Source organism: Melanostigma gelatinosum (genome assembly GCF_949748355.1).
Source record: "Melanostigma gelatinosum genome assembly, chromosome: 7".
NCBI lineage: Eukaryota > Metazoa > Chordata > Actinopteri > Perciformes > Zoarcidae > Melanostigma > Melanostigma gelatinosum.
This window is the reverse complement of record NC_136640.1, coordinates 12,025,200-12,043,445: the sequence shown is the minus strand read 5'-3', so window position 1 is coordinate 12,043,445 and position 18,246 is coordinate 12,025,200. Positions and strand designations below refer to the sequence as shown.

The window sequence follows — 18,246 nt, the reverse complement described above, 5'->3', positions numbered from 1 at the left end:
TATTTCAAACACGTTTTATTCCCTGGCACACAGACTCATGAATACACATACAGCATCACAGGCACACGCGAGCACAGATGAGCAAGCAAACAAACGTGCATAATCATTCATGGCTTACAGTGGGTGGGAAATGAAATGCGTTTGGAAATTGCCCCATGTCCCACCTCTCCTCCAGCGTGGCAGAGGAGCTTGTAAGCCCAGATAGTAATTAGACTCTGGGGAACAGGATCACACCTGTGTGCATGCAGTCCGTGTGCATGTCTCTGAGCATCTGCAAGTGTGTGGGGAGCATGTCCTATGAGATGAACAGAGATTATGTTGATGCTCTCCATCTGTAATTAATTACCTCCTCCTACTGCCTGGTCGAGTCTTGTCACTAATGTCCTAGTTCACACCAGCCTGATGTGAAATCCTTAGGGGGACTATTGTTGGTCTAGGTCAGGACTTGCAGTAGGTAACAAGAGGTAGTCCCCTTAGAGCACAGGCTTTGATCGTCATTTGGGTCAATGGATAAAACGAAAAGGAGAAGAGAGTCCTTCTCACGTCTTCTCACAGTTTTTACTCATTGTCACATTTTGCTCTATATTCATATAACACTTAATCTTTACTTGATATTGTCGTTCTGTTTTCCAACATTAAAAATAACTACAACGTCTACTCTGGAGATACCACTCATATGTTTGTCTGTCATGCAGTGGTGAAAATGAACACTGTACATACATTAACTGCAGTACATGTGCTTAAGTACACATTTGAGTTACTTGAGTTACTTGAGTTACTTAACTTGAGCATTTCCATGTTAAGCTCTGCTACATTTCAGAGGCAGCTATTGCACTTTTTACTCTCCTGTATTTATTTCAGTTATCGTTGCGACTTTTCAGATTAGAACCATAAAATGCTAAAAGTATATAAAATGCAATCCATTGTTCAATAATAAACTCTTTTTCGGCTCAAATATGTCAACTTTTCCAATATTTTACAAATCATCCAAAGATTAAATTCAAATTAGTGTTGGACATAGTTCTTCTTTTCTACCCGATTAATTATCTCACAACACCTTAGATTCATCTTGAAGGGGGGTGGACCCCTAGGTTGAGAACCACAGGATTAAAATGCCTGTCTTTTTGTTTACAGTGTGTTTAAAACTATACTGTAAAAGTTGATCCTACTTAAAAAAATCTAGGATTACCGATTGCCTTGAAAAAAGGCAAATAAATACAACAATTAGTATTAAGTTATGTTTACTTTATATGTACTTGTTAAGTTTACTTACATTTAGTTGTATTTACTTAATTTTGTGAAGTTATTCCTACCGAACAATATCAAGTGAAATATACTTGTTCCTTCTGAGTGTAACTTATGTAAAACAATTGAGTCTGACTCAACTGAACAGTTGTGTTTACTCAGAAGAATGAGGAAACAGAATTTCTTGGATAAATTAACGAAGCACAACAAAGAACGATTCGTTCACAGGATTCTCTTTTAATTTAGCAAAATGACATTCTAAACATCTTAAGCCAAGGTAACAAAAACAAATCCACTTGTTAAATAATCTTCAATCAAGTCCAAATATAAGGAAAATACTTTTAGCATTGCTCTCAATTTTATCCATGACAACATTACCTTCCAGTATGATACCAATGCTGGATCGTTCAAGGTGCAGGATATCTGGCTGCTGGCTGTCTTCAGGTATAACGGTCAATGTCCCAACAAAAACCTGTGTGCAAGCTGTGATGGCATCCAAATCCTGCGGGTATACAGAAAGGTTAAAAACGGAGGTTGTCACAATGCAAAAACTTCAAGATGCCAAATGATGCAATACTTCAAAGAAATCACTCATCATCCCCATGGAGGCAGCAGTCATCAGTCTTCATGGCTCTCACATTATGGGTCTACCAGTGGGAAAAAACAGTAAAACTGGATGGTAGGAAATAAGTAAAGTACACTAATATCAAGAAAGCTAGGTACCGGTATTACCTTTTATAGTGTAGCCAACCAACATGCCCCTTACACACTGATAGTAAGTATTATCAGCATTCATTATTATTGTAATATATAATGTCATTCGGTTACATGCGCCATTTTACTGCATAATAAGTGTTTTCCTTCTGATACTTTAAGTACATTTAGCTCATGGCACTTCTGCTTCGTAGGATTTTGAATGCAGGCATTTTTACATGAATGTACTAATACTTTAATTATCTAAATACTTCTTCCATAATTACTGTTAATCCTCTGTTGCTCATCCTGAGGTGTCTTTCCTTTTATTCCTCATAAACATTTTCCATATCTAACTTGATAGTCTAAAGACAGTGTCATGACATCAAATAAAGTGAAAGTTATTGTATCCTCTCGATGACCATTTAGAAATTGTTGCTCAAAATAAAATCTTCTCAAGTGTTCTGCTGAACTCATCTGACAAAACAGTCTGCTGGACCTGGAGTGGTCAACAATCAAGGAGATGAGTGGTCTGGGGAGTGTAACACACACACACACACACACACACATAAATAGAAAATAAACTGAAATAAATACAAAACTAGAAGGGCGCACAGGGAGCATAGACCTCCACCACGGCTAATCCACACCAACATTTAATGGGTTCTTCCTTGGCTCATGCTACACCCTTACAGCTAGTTTCATGAAAATCAGGGCCGTTGTTTTTTCATAATCCTGCTCACAAACAAACCAAAAAACTGAACCAAAAACATGACCTTCTTGGCAGAGGTACTGAAGATAAAACACATTCACACATATGTACATTCAATTCCACATGCAACTCAGTGACTGAGAGAATGAGGAAAGCCTCACTTGAAATTCGGACCCTTCGGTTAGAAGTGAGTCCCCATGATGAGATATCATTTTCCATGTATCGCTGACTGCACTAATCTGTGTTTTGCGCCTTCACTGTGTGCCGTTTAGGCTATTAAAAATGTTTGCTTTCAAAAGAATAAATATATAATTGAATTATCTTGCTAGGTTTTAATCAGATAGCTGTTCAGTCTTTGATAAAGCCATAATACTTGTGTTTTTCTTTGTGATACAGTGAATCATGTGGATAAGACGTGTGTGACCAGCGCAGGTGAACGCCCTGCATCACGTGAGACATTAGGGTTGTCTTTTTTTCTCGACAGTAACTGTACCCTGGCAACCAGTTAGAGCCACTTATACTCATAGTACTCCATACCTCTCTGGCTCCCTCACACACACCCTTCCTCGCCTTCTCCATCACTCTCCTCCTCTCTCTCTCCTCCCCATAGCTCTCCCTTTGCATGTGTGTATTTGTGTGTCTGTATGTGAATCAGCTGCATCCTCAGCACCTCGGTCTCCACAGGGGAAGCTGCATCGCTGACACTGTGAGTGCTGTTGCTTTTGTCAATTCATCTGACTGTGATATTCTCAAACTGTTTTATTGTTTTTTATTGAAAAAAAAAAGTTTCAATGTTTGATTGCAATGTGAAAACCGGCTGTGAATTATGGAAAAAAAGAAATGCAAATGGTCATTTTATTCGTCATGTTTCATACATTTCCACGGTAATGTTTTGCATTCCTCTATATTTTGTATTTGTTTATTATTTATATTAAACTGGAGATTGGCAACAGTAAAATCTTGATTATTATGTTATTTCAAATGTGTTGACAGAAAGCATGCTCCGCTGTTGCTGATGTTTTGTCATCATGACTTGGTGTTTTTATCAGGTATTATTGTACACTCAGCTGTATCTATGAAAGTACTAAAAACAAATATGCGTTCTCCGTTTATTTGTTTTTCTATTGGCTCATCAGGTTTGTTGATCAGGGCATCGAGCCAGAATCTTTGCAGGTGTGTAAGAGAGGAGAGGGAGGTCAACATGGGCTCCAGCTCCTCCTCATATACCCCTAAAACCATTTACCTGGATGTGGAAGGGAAAGTGCAAAAGGTGGGTCCAATTCAGATGGAAATGCCGTATTTCTAATATCTTTTTCCCCTGTTTATTATAGATATAATGTGACTAAAACCATTTTGGAAATGTATTTTTCTGCTGTGTGAAATGGGCTGTATGTTTTGGACTGTATGTTTAGGCTTTGTTTTTAGAGATTCAACTTTTTTTGCCTGCAAATATACTATATGGGATTGGAAATGAATGGAAACACATAACGATTTAATAATCTTTATGATGGGAAAGATTTAATAATCTTTATGTGTAAATTGATTTAAAAATGTCACTGTAGACTGTAAAGGTTGTTGCAAAACTATTTGTACAGTATACACATAAAATAATGGTTAATTAGGTATCTAACTAATGTCAATTAAATCAATCAATTAAAGATAGAGGAATTAATGTTGTGTGAATTGTTTCGGTAATACAATCCAAAATATGTTTAAATTCATGCAGCTGGGACTTTACATTTACATTTGTATCTATTTAGTTATTACATTTTAAGACATCAGTAATTTAATAATGGGTTTCATTACGAAGTCAACCTTAAACAACATGAATTATGGCAATTAAAAATGTATTTCTTAATTTGCCATCTTGACTCACGTAGCAAGTATTCCCAGTGGCTAACCTCTTGAAGAGGAGATTAGACGATGATGCAGAGCATGCGGCATTACCGGTGTTACTGACAGAAGCAAACACCTCTTGTTCACAGCTTACACGCCAACATTCATTTCTGCCAGCTTTCAGCTCTGTTGTATATGATTGAAAATATGGATTTGTATCAATTTCTTCCCTTATTTTTATTGAAGCAGCAATTACGCTATGGGATAGCATAAAAGAACAAAAATGTCTCATGCTATTTCATTTTTTTTTTGTCATAACAACAGTGGAGCAACAGCTTAGTGTCCATTCAAAGAGTCGTGAAAGATGGTTTGATGCTTGAGATGCAGCATTCCAAACATGCTCAGATCTGGCGATGTAGAGTGCATCAAGCAGAGAGCTGCCGATGACACATGTCTGTTCAAGAGCCCCGAGCCCACGGCCTGAGGCTGAATGTTTGTCTGCTGCACCTGCTCCCTTCAAGATGTAGGATCACAGTTTTTGCACAGGGTTTATGCGGCCATGCGATCGACCATAGACTTTTTTTTACGTTTTATAATCTCTATACATGTACTGTACACTGTCCTGTAAACTGGGCAGGTTTGGGCAGAAGAGGTTTTGTAATATGATGTGACATGATGATAAGTAACATACTACGAAGTTCATCCAATGTAACAGCCTTCTCCCATCATTTCCATTATGTATTGAACTTATACAAAATGTGTTTACCTCACAGGTGGTGTTCAGTGGACACTGCAGCCCATGTGACATCAAAGAGCTTCTGTGTTCCTCATGTGACATTCCCAGGTTTTTTGTTTTGATTAGTTATTTTAATTATTCACATCACATCCCTCCCTATCTGTATCTCTGGGCATACTTGAAAGCCTTAGAAATTTCCCATGAAACTGCACAAAAATATCACAAAACACAACAAGATTATTATGCAGCAAAACAGCCACTAACATACAACGAGCACTTGCATGTAACAGACAGACATACCACATTAGCCATGCACATCAAAGCAGACAATAATACATTGTTAAAGCAAGATCATCATCATCACCTATACTTCAGTTGTCTGCCTTTAATGAGGAAAATAAACTTTTAATACGTAGTTATTGTGGTGGAAAATGTCTAGGTTAATCGGGAGGAGAGAGTTTGTGTTCTCAAATTAATAATGAAGTCATCAGAAGATTCAAAGTTGTCTTTTTCCGTTTATTCTCTTGCAAGAGGGAAGAAAGCACAGCAACTACGTATTCAGTAGACTGCGTGAAACCTTCGACGAAATGCAATATTCAACATCATTTATGCACGCAAAGGTTCACGCCTTTACAACTTCAGATAATGCGTCACAAAGGAAGTAAAAGTATTTCAGACAAAGGATGTCTGTTGGTCCGCCTTACCAACAAAGAAACAGTGTACAAGATAACAGACAACAAGACACCTGGATACAAAACTAATTCAAATGTTCGACTGAAACTACTGTTTTGTGTTTGCACTTTTAGTACTTACATTCTTTAAAACTTCACATGATGACATATTTTCCCATTACATTCTCCTCTTTCATTCTCTACTCTACTCTGTAAGAGAGGAGATTATATGTTCTTGACACAATGAACAAATTTAGTTTTGTGTATTTTCTAATAACTTTTATATAATGCATGTGGATCATTTCTGTTCATCTCTAATCTGATATTTAGCACTGCTTTCAAAAAATAAAAATGTTCAAAAGACATTGTAGTAGTAGTTTATGAAATAGTGTGAAATATTTAGGGGAGTGAATACAACACAGCGCACTTCTGTTTTTCTCACATTTCCTCTACTCCTCACCACAGGAACACTGCCATCATGTTGATGGACTCAGATGGAGCCTTGGTCTCCATAGATCCCACCATGCCCACCAACTCTTCAAAGTAGCATACCAGCATTATCATATTGTCTTTGTATAGAAATCTCAGATTTACATTTCACTGATGTCATCTTTTTCTGAATCCCCACCCCAATTCAGGACCTTTTTTTCAAACTTCCAACCACAACGAACCGCTAACTTTATTAACCCTGTGCAGAAATTGCTCCATCAACTGTAAATCTTTGCAAAAGACAAATAATATAAAGAAATTGTTAAACTGATGTCAAGATTTAGGAATAATAATTGATCCTCTTATTTCCTCACAGCTCTCTGTACAGAGTCATCCCTCTGTCTACTGGTCAAATTGGAAGTACAGGTACAACAGGTCTATTTTCCTTTCACTAGCTAACACATACATTCATGCATCAATAACACATCCACTGTGAAAGTAATAATAAACTTGAAAATACCAATCTTGTCAACGTGGTAGCTTTCAAGATGATTTATCAGGAGTGTATTTATGTCTGCAGAGAAGGAGGACATGTTTCAGAACGTGTTGTCCCATGTGGCTGATCAGTTCAGCAGGTAACGCCTCAGTTGTTCATGTTATGTTGTGGCTGAAGCCTTCCCTTCCCCACCTTCACACATACCTCGCACACATACCTGACACCAGTAACTTTCAATGATAAGCACAAGCTTCAACCTATGGAGCCCAGTTTAATCAGCCAAGTTCTTTCACCTCTGTCATTTATTTTGAAGGGCCCATTCCAGTTTAATTTTGTCGCCATGGTCAATGACCCATGTGAAACGTGTTTCAGCCTCTCATCATTTTCTATTCTTTTGCCCCACAGAGCCTTTCGCATTAACGAGTTGAAGACCGAGGTCACCAACAGGCTAGCAATGCTGGAGAAGAGAGTGGAACGTGAGTGGTACATTTTAGAGGAGACAGTGAAATGATGATCCAATACAACACTGAGATGTGAGTAAAAATCGAGATACAACTGCGATATTTCCCGTCATCTTGTTTCAGTGGAGGGCTTGAAGGTGGTGGAGATTGAGAAGTGTAAAAATGATCTGAAAAGGCTACGAGATGAGATGACTTCAAGAGGTGGTGGCAGGTGAAATGAATACGAAGTTAGACATTACATTTTACAGCTGTCAACCGAAACCAAATCACGTCAAATCACCTTTTGGAGATTTCTTTCAGAGTAAACTGTCCGTGTAAATACAACTTTGACGATGGGAAGGTCACTCCTAGACGAGATCCCCCCAATTACCCCAAAGTATGTCCACTGGGACGATTACTTTAAATACTATTAGAACGAGCTAACTTCATGAATAGTTACAGCCTCTTTTGAAGTTCTGATGGACTTGTTTATTTGGCATATACAGTACACACTGTCTCACGAGACTATCGAGGCGCTCAAGAAGCCAACATTCGATGTCTGGCACTGGGAACATAACGAGGTTTGTTGACACTGCCGCTCCATAACTCAATCAGACATTTCCATTCCATGTTGTCCAAGTGACTGATGTCTGAATGTCTTTTCTCCTCCTTTGTGGCTGCAGATGCTAAGTTGTTTGGAGTATATGTACCAAGACTTGGGACTGGTGAAGGAATTCAACATGAACCCCATCACACTCAAACGCTGGCTGGTACAGTTAGAGCAGTAAAGGAAAACCAAGCACATGGAGATATATATACCGCCATGCACATGGTGCAGATTCCAAACAAGCTATTACTCACAAGGCAGATGTGTTGCTAAGAGTAACATCAGCGTTCTTACACAGATGACAAAATCATTTTTAAATCGTACGGGGCCGGAAATACCTTTGATTTGAGATTCTGCAGTCAGTGGCTGAGTAATTTATTCTCTTGTCTTCCAGTTGGTAATTCAGGAGAACTACCGTAATAATCCTTTCCACAACTTTCGCCACTGCTTTTGCGTTAGTCAGATGATGTATGGCATGATTAACCTCTGCAACCTACAGGTATGGTGCATCTTTGTGTGTAGTCATGATAAGAACAATTGAGCATCATTTTTTACAAGTCGTATTTAGTCTCAAGTACCATCCAATGAATTTCCAGAATTTCCATTTTTGGGATGATTTCTAAATGACTTTTATTTACACTGTTGTCCAGGACAAGGTGTCTCGCACCAATATTGGCATTCTAATGACAGCTGCAGTGTGTCATGACCTGGACCACCCTGGCTACAACAACACGTAATACTCACTATTCTGTCTATAGGTGTGTTAACAGATATAGCACTGCAGATGCCCATTGACCCCGGTATGTTTTGACATCTGCTTCACAACACTGTTGTCAATGTACTGTGAAACTAGTTCAGCATGAAGAGAGTTCGGGTATGAAAACAGGCCGATTCAGATTAGAGTGTTGTTTTTGGTCTGAGTTTTGGGCAGGCGAGGACCTCTCTTATCAGGGAAGCTTCGTTGAAATATCCTGTCAATCTATCCATTCACCCGTGTCATCCACCCACCAGGTACCAAGTCAATGCCCGCACAGAGCTGGCAGTGCGCTACAATGACATATCTCCGCTGGAGAACCATCACTGTGCTGTGGCCTTCCAGATCCTCTCTCTTCCTGAGTGCAATATTTTTGCAAATGTGGATCCTGAGGCATTCAAACAGATCCGGCAGGTGAGACGTAAATTCAAGACAAGCATGCTGAGCTTTATCTTAATCATACATAGTCTTGTCACATGTTGACATGTTAATCTAAGGACAATTTTGATCTTAAATGTGACTTTTGGTTTTATATTTCCAGGGAATTATCACCCTCATTCTGGCCACCGACATGGCCAGACACGGGGCGATACTAGACTCCTTTAAGCAAAAAGTGGACTACTTTGATTTTGCCAATGAAGAGCATCTGATATGTGTATGTATACAAGATCACCTCGCATCACCACTTGACGTCGTACTTCATGCTGTCTGTGTCTTGATGATGTATAGGCTTCTTTATTCTGTGTTTTGTGTTGTATGTATGTTTGTACATGTGGGTGTGTTTTCAGCTGAAGATGGTTTTGATCAAGTGCTGTGACATTTCCAACGAAGTGAGGCCAACTGAGGTAGCTGAGCCATGGGTGGACTGCTTGCTGGAGGAGTACTTCATGCAGGTGACCTCAACCGAAGCATTCACATAACTTTGAAATCCATTATCTAAATCCATCAAGATCAAGGAACATAGTGGTTGATTGTGAGCAACAGCTAAATGACTATATTTCTACTTATGTGCCTTCCTAGAGTGACAGGGAGAAGTGTGAGGGTCTCCCTGTGGCTCCCTTCATGGACAGAGATAAAGTCACCAAACCCACCGCTCAGATCGGATTCATCAAGTTTGTCCTCATCCCAATGTTTGAGACCGTCATGAAGGTAGGACAATGTGTGTGTACAGAGCTGTTCCTTTACCAAGACACACACTGATGATTAATGAATGCTCGTACTGTGGCGTCCAACAGCTTTTTCCTCAGATTGAAGAGATCATGCTTCAACCTTTGAGAGACTCGCGTGACCACTATGAGGATCTGAAACAGATTGATGATGCCATGACAGAGGTAGAACCTATTCTATTGTATTCTATCCCATATCTTTATGTCATACTATACTGTTTTCAAAACATATCAAACTACATCACCTGTTGATAGTCACCTGACACTCTGTAACATAGTGGGTAAGCTGAAGGGGGAGTTAGGAAGAGAAGCTTCACAATGTGAAAACTTTTAGAGAAAAATTGTAATTTAAAGGAATAGTTTAATATTTTGGTTTATTTCTTCTAATCAGATTAGATGACAGCTGTTGGATATAAGGCTACTGCCAGCAGCTGGTTAGCTTAGCTTAGCTGAAAAAAGGGCCCTGTGAAGTGTTAACAAAATCTACCAAACAGCACCTCTACAGCTCAGCTATTAACACATTATAGATGTACAAAAACCAGTGGTTGAAAACAACGCCTCATCATTTTATGGTGTGCAATGTGCCAGACTATTTCTTGGCTCTGACCAGTTGCAGGCAAGTCAAATCAAGTAAATTGTTTTTACACACGCATTGATCACAGGCAAAAGTGACATTTCTGCATGGTTTCAAACCTGTCATTGTGTAGAATACCAAGTAACATTGACGAGGCTGGCAGTGTACATACCAAAGTACACTGCTAGTCTTGACAGTAAGCAGAGTGTAAGGGGTTAAAACAATGAAATACTCCTACTGTGAGAGGAAGGGATGTAGAGAACAAAACCAAATAAATCTACACACTGTCATCGAAGCATTTCACCTGAAGCTACCAATTATCAGTTATGAAATTTGTGTTTCATGGGTGGGGTTACACACACGCATACACACACGCACGCACATATGAAACCACTTGCTAACAGAAAGGTGTGTATTTTGTTCAATGAGGCACAGAAGAAAAAAACTGAAAATATGTCATTAGGCGGGAAGAAGAAGTAAGCTCTGCAGTGAGTGAGTGCTGTGGTATCTGTGTAAGTAAACGCAACTGACTCCTTTGGTGTTTTAGTGTTAGTTTCATGAGTGCACTCTGTCTCTGCCTCTCTCTGGCATCTCTGCACAGCAACTCTCCTCTCTAGTGATCTGTACAAAAGCCACGCATTTAGGAATGTGCAGCACTTTCATCACTTCCTTTCTTATATTTAATCTAGGGTTGGTAATCTTAAGAAACTAGCAAAAGTACGCTAGATGAAATTCTCAGGCAGTGCTGGCGTCTTAGCTACATGGAAGTCAATCGGCCTTCAAAAAAAAGAGAAAGAAAGACCAAATCAACAGCTTACAAGAAAGAAACATAAACGCCTTTTTGATTCTCCTTGAGTTCTGTAACGTCCTGCCACAATAGGGCTTCATTCATTTTGCTGTCGTCACGGCTGGAAACATAGTGATGAAATTGTCGCTCATTTGTTTTTGTTTGCTTTAACGCCATGTTAATTCTTTTTATACGACAAGAAACAACATTTTCTGCTTCTTAAATTAAACTACAACCCTCTTTTCTGTCAAATGTTCCAGTTGTTGAGTCTCTGTGAGTAAGTTTTGACTTTCCACATAAGAATGTCAATTCTCTTAGCTCCTAAGGCAAGTTCAGTCCCATAGACTTTATCTTTGGTCAGGCATGGTTTGCGCTGATCTAGGTACATCTCTTTGTTAGTGAATTGTCTTCTGAACCTATGTTCAATAGTGTCCCGCTGCAGAGCTCCAGACCCATCTCCATCATCAGGACCCATCTTAGAAAATCAATAAATTACGTTTACAGTCCACTGTATTATATTGTGCAGTGTATTGTTTTATAGCGCTTATTGTATAGAAATAAATTAGCCGACTGAGCATATATTCAACACATTATATCACGTTCATACAGTGATGGAATGTAACATGTAAGTACATTTACTTGAGTGTCATTTTGACATACTTACTTTGAGTATTTCGATTTCATGCAACTTTATATTTCTACTCCACTACTTTTCAGAGGTAAATATTGTACCTTTTACTCCACTTCATTTGTCTGACATATAAAGTGACTCGCTACTTTTTAAATATAAAAACACTATATGCTTATTTTATATGAAGCAGTAGCCTAGCACAGTAGAAAACAGAATATCTCAAATACATTGATGAACTACAACATTATAATGCTCTTATGTGTATTTGTTAGTAATTTAAACAATATAAATAATAATCCATATTAATATAACACTGTAAGGCGCCATTCTGCAAGCTGAGTACTTTTGATACGTTAAGTACATTTTGCTTAACATACTTATGTACTTTTACTTAAGTAACATTTTGAATTAATTTTTTCACTGCAGTATTTATACTTTTACTTAAGTACTTATTTTGTCCAGTGCATTACGTCGATACCACAAAACCTACAGCAATAACACCAAGGTAAAGAAAACCTTGATATTACACTACAACAGTAACTTATGCGATGAGAAATATATCACCAAAATGTTTTTGAAGAAGATTACCAACCCTAGCTTTAAGGTAGTATTGTTTACCTTGTTGTTATCGCTGAAGGTTGTGTGGGTTATCCAAACTAATGAACGCATGATATCGTATCTTGAAGATCGTCTCCGGCTGCACAATTTCAGCCGTTCTTTAAGCTCGGAACTGGAAATGGTTTGACGGACAAGTGTGCCCGAGCCTGGAGCTCTACAGCTAGACCCTTCTCCCTAGTTTTAGTTTTATCTTAACATCCAGCTGTGTCTCTTTGCCTCCTAATCTAAGCTCTTATTTTATTGCAGGGGTCTTCTTTTGTGATCAAACTCAGGACAGACTTTAAAACATGTGATTGAGGCCTCGGTGAAGACATTCTGTGCTGCGGTGTGAAGATGGCAGATGGATCAGGATCAGAATGGAGAGAAAAGAGATTGGCAACATACTGAACTAAATTTAGGCGTCACGGTTGCATTATCTTGAACTTTGACTTAGACTTTAGCACTGGATGTGACAGAGAGGGACCTCTCCGTATATGTATGTTTTTCATGTTCTCTCTACTCTTTTTATTTCATAGTGTCTCAAGAGTTTGAAAGAACAATTTATCCAAAAACCAAATCTATTTAAATAAAATGAAATCCTTCAAAAGTTTGGAAATTGGTTTTGTTTTTCCTGGGGTCAAATTGACCCCGAACACAACGAAGGTTACTAGTCTTAATAACAGAAATAGTTTTTCATTCCAAACTTTACAGATAACAAAAATATGTACTTAGAGATAATATAAAGCCATTAAAACACCAACTAATTATCTCTTTTAAATGACATGTCAATCAGTGAGATTTTATTCTGATCTGCATATTTCTCCATCGTCGCTTAACAGGTATTCCCGGATGTTTAAGGGGGTGGGTGTCTTTTTTATTTTTATTTAATGCGCTATTTAGGTCGTCAACAAACAAGGAAAAAGTTCCTAATACATAAACTTGGAGAAAAATTTGAATTATGATCATTTTCTGGAGGTTGAAATTGCTGGGGTCAAATTGACCCCAATAGTAAAAGATGTTTGTAAATTTGAAGGTAACAGGAGGGTTAAATGTTTGTTTCCATGCAGAATAGGACTCATGGAAAATATATTCCATGAGTAGAAGAATAAAATGCACCAAAGTATGATGTTTTCACCTCAATGTAGCAATATGTTTTTGATTGATATGGTGCACTGAGTGTTTTCCAAAGAAAGATGCAGCTTCGCACCTTTATTTTTTATGTTCACTCACAATGAGCAGTTAATTAAACCAACAACAACAAATGGTGACCAAGGTTTGTTCGAGAAAAGTTGAAAAAAACACACAATAAGCCTGATATGAAACTTATAATGATCAGATGAAGCGAGGTGTTGTGACCTGCTGACTGTGCACATGACTTGACTATTACCGTAGATAAACGTGAAAGTTCCTTCCTGTCCTAAGAAATAGTTTGACAAAACTATCTCAACTAACTATCTCTGGCAGCCGTATTACACAACCTTCATCAAGTTTGTTTCGTTGTCATGGGGGATGTTCCCATGCAAGCTCATTAGCTGTTATGATTCCAGTCATTGCACGTTTCATCCGTTTTAAAATGCGCGATGCTTGCCTGTCAACAGATCCATCTTCATTAGAACGAAGCAAATTCTTGTCGCTGGTAAGGACCACGTGATACAAAGATCCAATCAATCTTTAGTGTGGATTGTTTTTCATATCACTGCAGATTATTGACACATGCTGTTCATTCCATAACAAACAACAGCAAGTGCCGATTTAGATAATTGTGGTCACATTTCACTTATTGGATTCAGTTATTTATTGACATCTTCACGTAAAAAAAACAATACTTATTTCTGTTGTGTCACATTACAATCAGACTATTTCTCCCTTTCGACCCCACATGTCAGACTGCATGATCTTAACATCATTCATTGTCGTGCAGAGATTCCATTTTCAGGCAGCTCCTCTGCGCCATCATCCTGACTGAAATACATTTTATTGCTGCATGTTAGACTTGAGGGCTAGAAATGTGTTAAATATGAGCAGTTATCAAATGTGTACCACCCAAAGGTGCCACTTATCTCAGCCCGGACCACGCCCCTCCCTCTCTCCACAGCTTCCCTTTCAGCCATATCAGATCTGGGTGGTTTTCCTCCAGCTGCTCCACAGTGTTTTTATTACCAATGCGTTTTTAGCAATATGTTGCCAATAACTCCAGAGGGATTATTTCCTCACCTGTTGGCTTCACCTCACACACGCTGAATAACACCTAGCTCTGATGGAATCATTAATAATACAGAGTCATGAATGAAACACCAAAGACTTTATTTGTGCTGCATATTTTTATTTAGGTTTGCTTGTGCATTCCAATTTCAAGTAGGAGAATATATGAACTTCAATTTCACTCCTGTAGTCTGTGGTTGAGATTGATTAGAATCACTATTTATTCACATGTTGATGGTCTGATGGTTCTTTTGAATGAACATGACCTTTCGTGTGCATACTGCTGCAATCCCACTTGTAAGTTGATGATCTCAAAGCAATAAAAAAGAAGAAAACAGTGGTTTTTTTGAACGCTTTATTTGATCTACTTTCTAAGAGTGTGGCAACGTGGTTCTCAGCATGCAGATGTTTTTGTGAGTGCCCCCAACGCTTATGATTTCTTCACATTTCAGTTCAGCAAAAGATGAATCACTCAACTTGAGCATCCACCCAGCCTGCTAGCTTGCCATTCAGTAGACTGTTAGATGTTTTCATGAGTGCTAATTAAATCGACTGATATCTAAAACCCTTTTGTCATTCTCTTTGCCTAAAGGCTGGGTGTCCCATCATGTTTAACTGCCACAATACTTCAATGGGCCCGTTTGTTGACGTGAAAGTGGATACTGTGTCTCTGTCAAATGCACCTTGATGGTGGTTAAATGAGCAAGTGTTTTACTGTTCTTTCATGGGCTTGCACGATAGTGGACCTTAGCGTGCAAAGGAAGGGGAGGCAGACGTTTGATCAGGGGTTTGGGACGTTATGATTCATGCAAATTCATAGTCAGGATAGCAGCTTTATTTACATATTACAGTAACATTACTTCAAAAGATGTTATACTATCAAACCTAAAATGTTTGAATTTGAGGATATAAAACATAATGCATCACAATTCATATTTTAATGTTGTTACTAGTCACAGGTGTAGTAAATCCTGAATTTTCTCAAACTTTGAGCCTGGTCATGTATTTTGATGCATGGTGAAAATTGGTGCAGTCTGAGTGTTACTTTCCTCCCATTCATCTCTGCTTCGTTGGGTCTTTTTTCGAGCCTACCACATGGGGGCTACAAAGTTAGAAATGTTCAAATCCTGCACATTGCATCTTTAATTGCCATTATTTGTTAAATGTCCTTTATTTTCTTCTGGTGTCCATAAGAGCTCTGTTCATTTATTGATTTAGTTATTCAGCTCTTTATTTTCTACAATTTTTTTAATTCAAAATGTCATTATTATGTCTTTAACTGACTTAAATCCGGGATCACATGTCTACACCAGTACAAATTCTGATTCTCAGGCAAGAGAAAATTTACAAAACTTTAAGAAACCAACAGGTCATTTAATCCAATTTAAGTCCTTCCATCTAATTTTATTGCAGTTGTTCAGGTGAGAAAGAGGTATACAGGAATGTTAATCAAAATTGATAAAACATTCAGCAAGCAAAGCAGCACAGAGAAGAGAGAAACACAGAGAGAAACACGTCTGTTGTGTCTGCAGTGTTATTGCCTTGTAAATTTGTTTTGGCTTGGCCACAGTAGTCATGTGTTACAGTGATAATAATGGAAATGGATCGTGCTGACGAAATGCAATCCCTTTCTCTCATTTGTTCTACCATTCAAAAGGAACCTTGGAAACATTTCTGTCACGCAATTTCACCTTCATGTGTGTTCCGCGATTTCTCATCAAAATAAATAAACTTTCAAGTTAAGACTTTGGACCAAAACTAGGAAAATGAGATTCTCTATTTATTAGTTTCTTATTTTCTTTCTCAGTACTTTCCCATGTCAGAACGCACTGTGGATGATTCCTCCCAGCATGCTGTCTTCTAGGGGTTAGGTAAAGGGCACGCGCACGTGTGTGTGTGTGTGTGTGTGTGTGTGTGTGTATGTGTTGCTTTCCAAAATTGCAGCAGAAAGCCGTAGATGATATATGGCTAGTTTCATGTGAAACTCGTTGAAATACGGCACACATGGCGATGGCTCAAGTCTGACTCTACCACATAGCTGTTTTACTACCTTGATGTTCATGAATCTGTTCTTCATTATGTAGATCCAGTTTTTTTTTTTTATAGGAATCTGAATGAACTGAATGTGTAAGCCGTAGGATTCTCAACCAAGTCTATGTCAACACATGCGACCCTCCGTTTATCTTTTGTCGGTCCACAGATTAGACAGTGGCGTTGGTCAGGGGAGTGAATCAGCCACACAGGCTTTTCTTTGCTGACCAGACAACAGCAAAGCCCAGGCCTGTTTCATGTGAGCAAACACGCATGCAGACAAAGCCATGGCCTGTGGGAGAAAGGCAGTTCAAATCATCAGGGATGTCCCATTCGCCTGACTCCCACATTCACAAGAATGCCCAGCTCCTTGTTTGGACTGTGAGGACTCAAGCTAGATTTACTGAAGACAGTTACATCCCGAACAAGAATGGTGAGAAGTCAAAGGTCAGAAGTGAGAGTTAACCCTAAATTCTGGTTCTGCATTTTTGTGTCAGAGACTGCTTCGTGGCGAAGAAAACAAAGAGCAGTGTGAGATGGTGAAAATCACAGCACCAAAACAAAATAGTTTTCTATTCATTCTCTCGTAGAAAACACATCCACTGTTACAGTGGCTGTCCCTTTAATCCCCCCCCCCTTTCTCTCATGTCCTTGATGTATTTGGGATAGTTTTAGCAATAAATCAATGTAAAATCATCTAACAAACTGGTTTAACAGCTAAACTTGTTTTCACACACTCAGCCAAAGGGCTTCGAGACACCTGCACTACATGCTGATTAAACACGTATTAAACTTAACTTTCCATGAAGTTCTATCAGCAGAAAAAGCTTTGACTCGTTTAAGTGAGAAATACAAGGCTACATACACTTTGAAGTGCCATAACATTTAGATATAATGTTGGTGTTTGTTTACGATCCGCATTTCTTACCTGAACACACTGTGTGCATCCAGGTGCTGGAAAAAAATATGTTGAATGCATTTCCTACTTTTAGGAGACTGTAGGGTTTTACTGTCAAACGCTGAAGTAAATATATTGAAGGATCTCATTTCCAAAGAGCTGTACACTTGGAGGCTATCTCAGCTCAAGTATTCATTTCCTGCATTTTACTATTGTTTACCGGTAGTTAGTATCCTCGACTTTCTCAGGCTTGAGACCCCGACGAGTTACTTCTGCCCTGGGGATGAATGTCAGAGAATAGCTATACCTCAGCCTGGATGCTCTGTTTGTCTGGGAATTTCCTGAAATGAGTTGTTTTTGGTCAGTATTATGCAAGAAGCTGAACTTTATACCAATTATTTACTTTATGGTTGCACAGATCATTCATGCTCTGTCAACAAAATAGACATAAAATATCCGCTTACTTTGTATTAATTTCGTTCTGGTTTAAGGCGTATATTAAAAGCATGCACACAACACAGACATTGGGACATGGAAAGGTATTTGTTTCCCTCAAGCTGCCATGGCTGTTGGGAAACTTGCGGGACATATTTTCTTCCACTTTAACTTTGTACAACAAAATATTGCACACACTGTCCCTGTGGTTATTCCGTCACACTTTAACATGTTGTATGTGTTGAAACAGGAGCAATTATCTTATATTTACCATCTACAGTGGTTGTTTTTTTTAGTTTAATTTCA

General features: G+C 38.6%; 1 protein-coding gene across 3 annotated transcripts; it reads left to right on the top strand.

Moving 5' to 3' along the window:
• Positions 1-3,815: 3,815 nt before the first annotated feature.
• pde9ac (phosphodiesterase 9ac) lies at positions 3,816-12,699 on the top strand (the record flags this gene model as incomplete). Of its 3 annotated transcripts, XM_079271241.1 has the most annotated exons (19): positions 3,816-3,920; positions 5,260-5,330; positions 6,359-6,436; positions 6,699-6,742; positions 6,903-6,957; positions 7,224-7,294; positions 7,403-7,490; positions 7,580-7,655; positions 7,765-7,839; positions 7,942-8,028; positions 8,260-8,364; positions 8,516-8,598; positions 8,877-9,033; positions 9,161-9,274; positions 9,408-9,512; positions 9,640-9,768; positions 9,855-9,950; positions 10,795-10,871; positions 12,642-12,699. In XM_079271241.1, 18 exons carry the CDS (start codon positions 3,852-3,854, stop codon positions 10,837-10,839), a joined length of 1,548 nt encoding a protein of 515 aa, XP_079127367.1. The 3 variants fall into 3 exon arrangements, with proteins under 3 accessions (XP_079127367.1, XP_079127368.1, XP_079127366.1); XM_079271242.1 differs by lacking the exon at positions 12,642-12,699 and having other exon boundaries at positions 10,789-10,839; XM_079271240.1 differs by lacking the exon at positions 12,642-12,699 and having other exon boundaries at positions 3,852-3,920; positions 10,786-10,839.
• Positions 12,700-18,246: the final 5,547 nt, after the last annotated feature.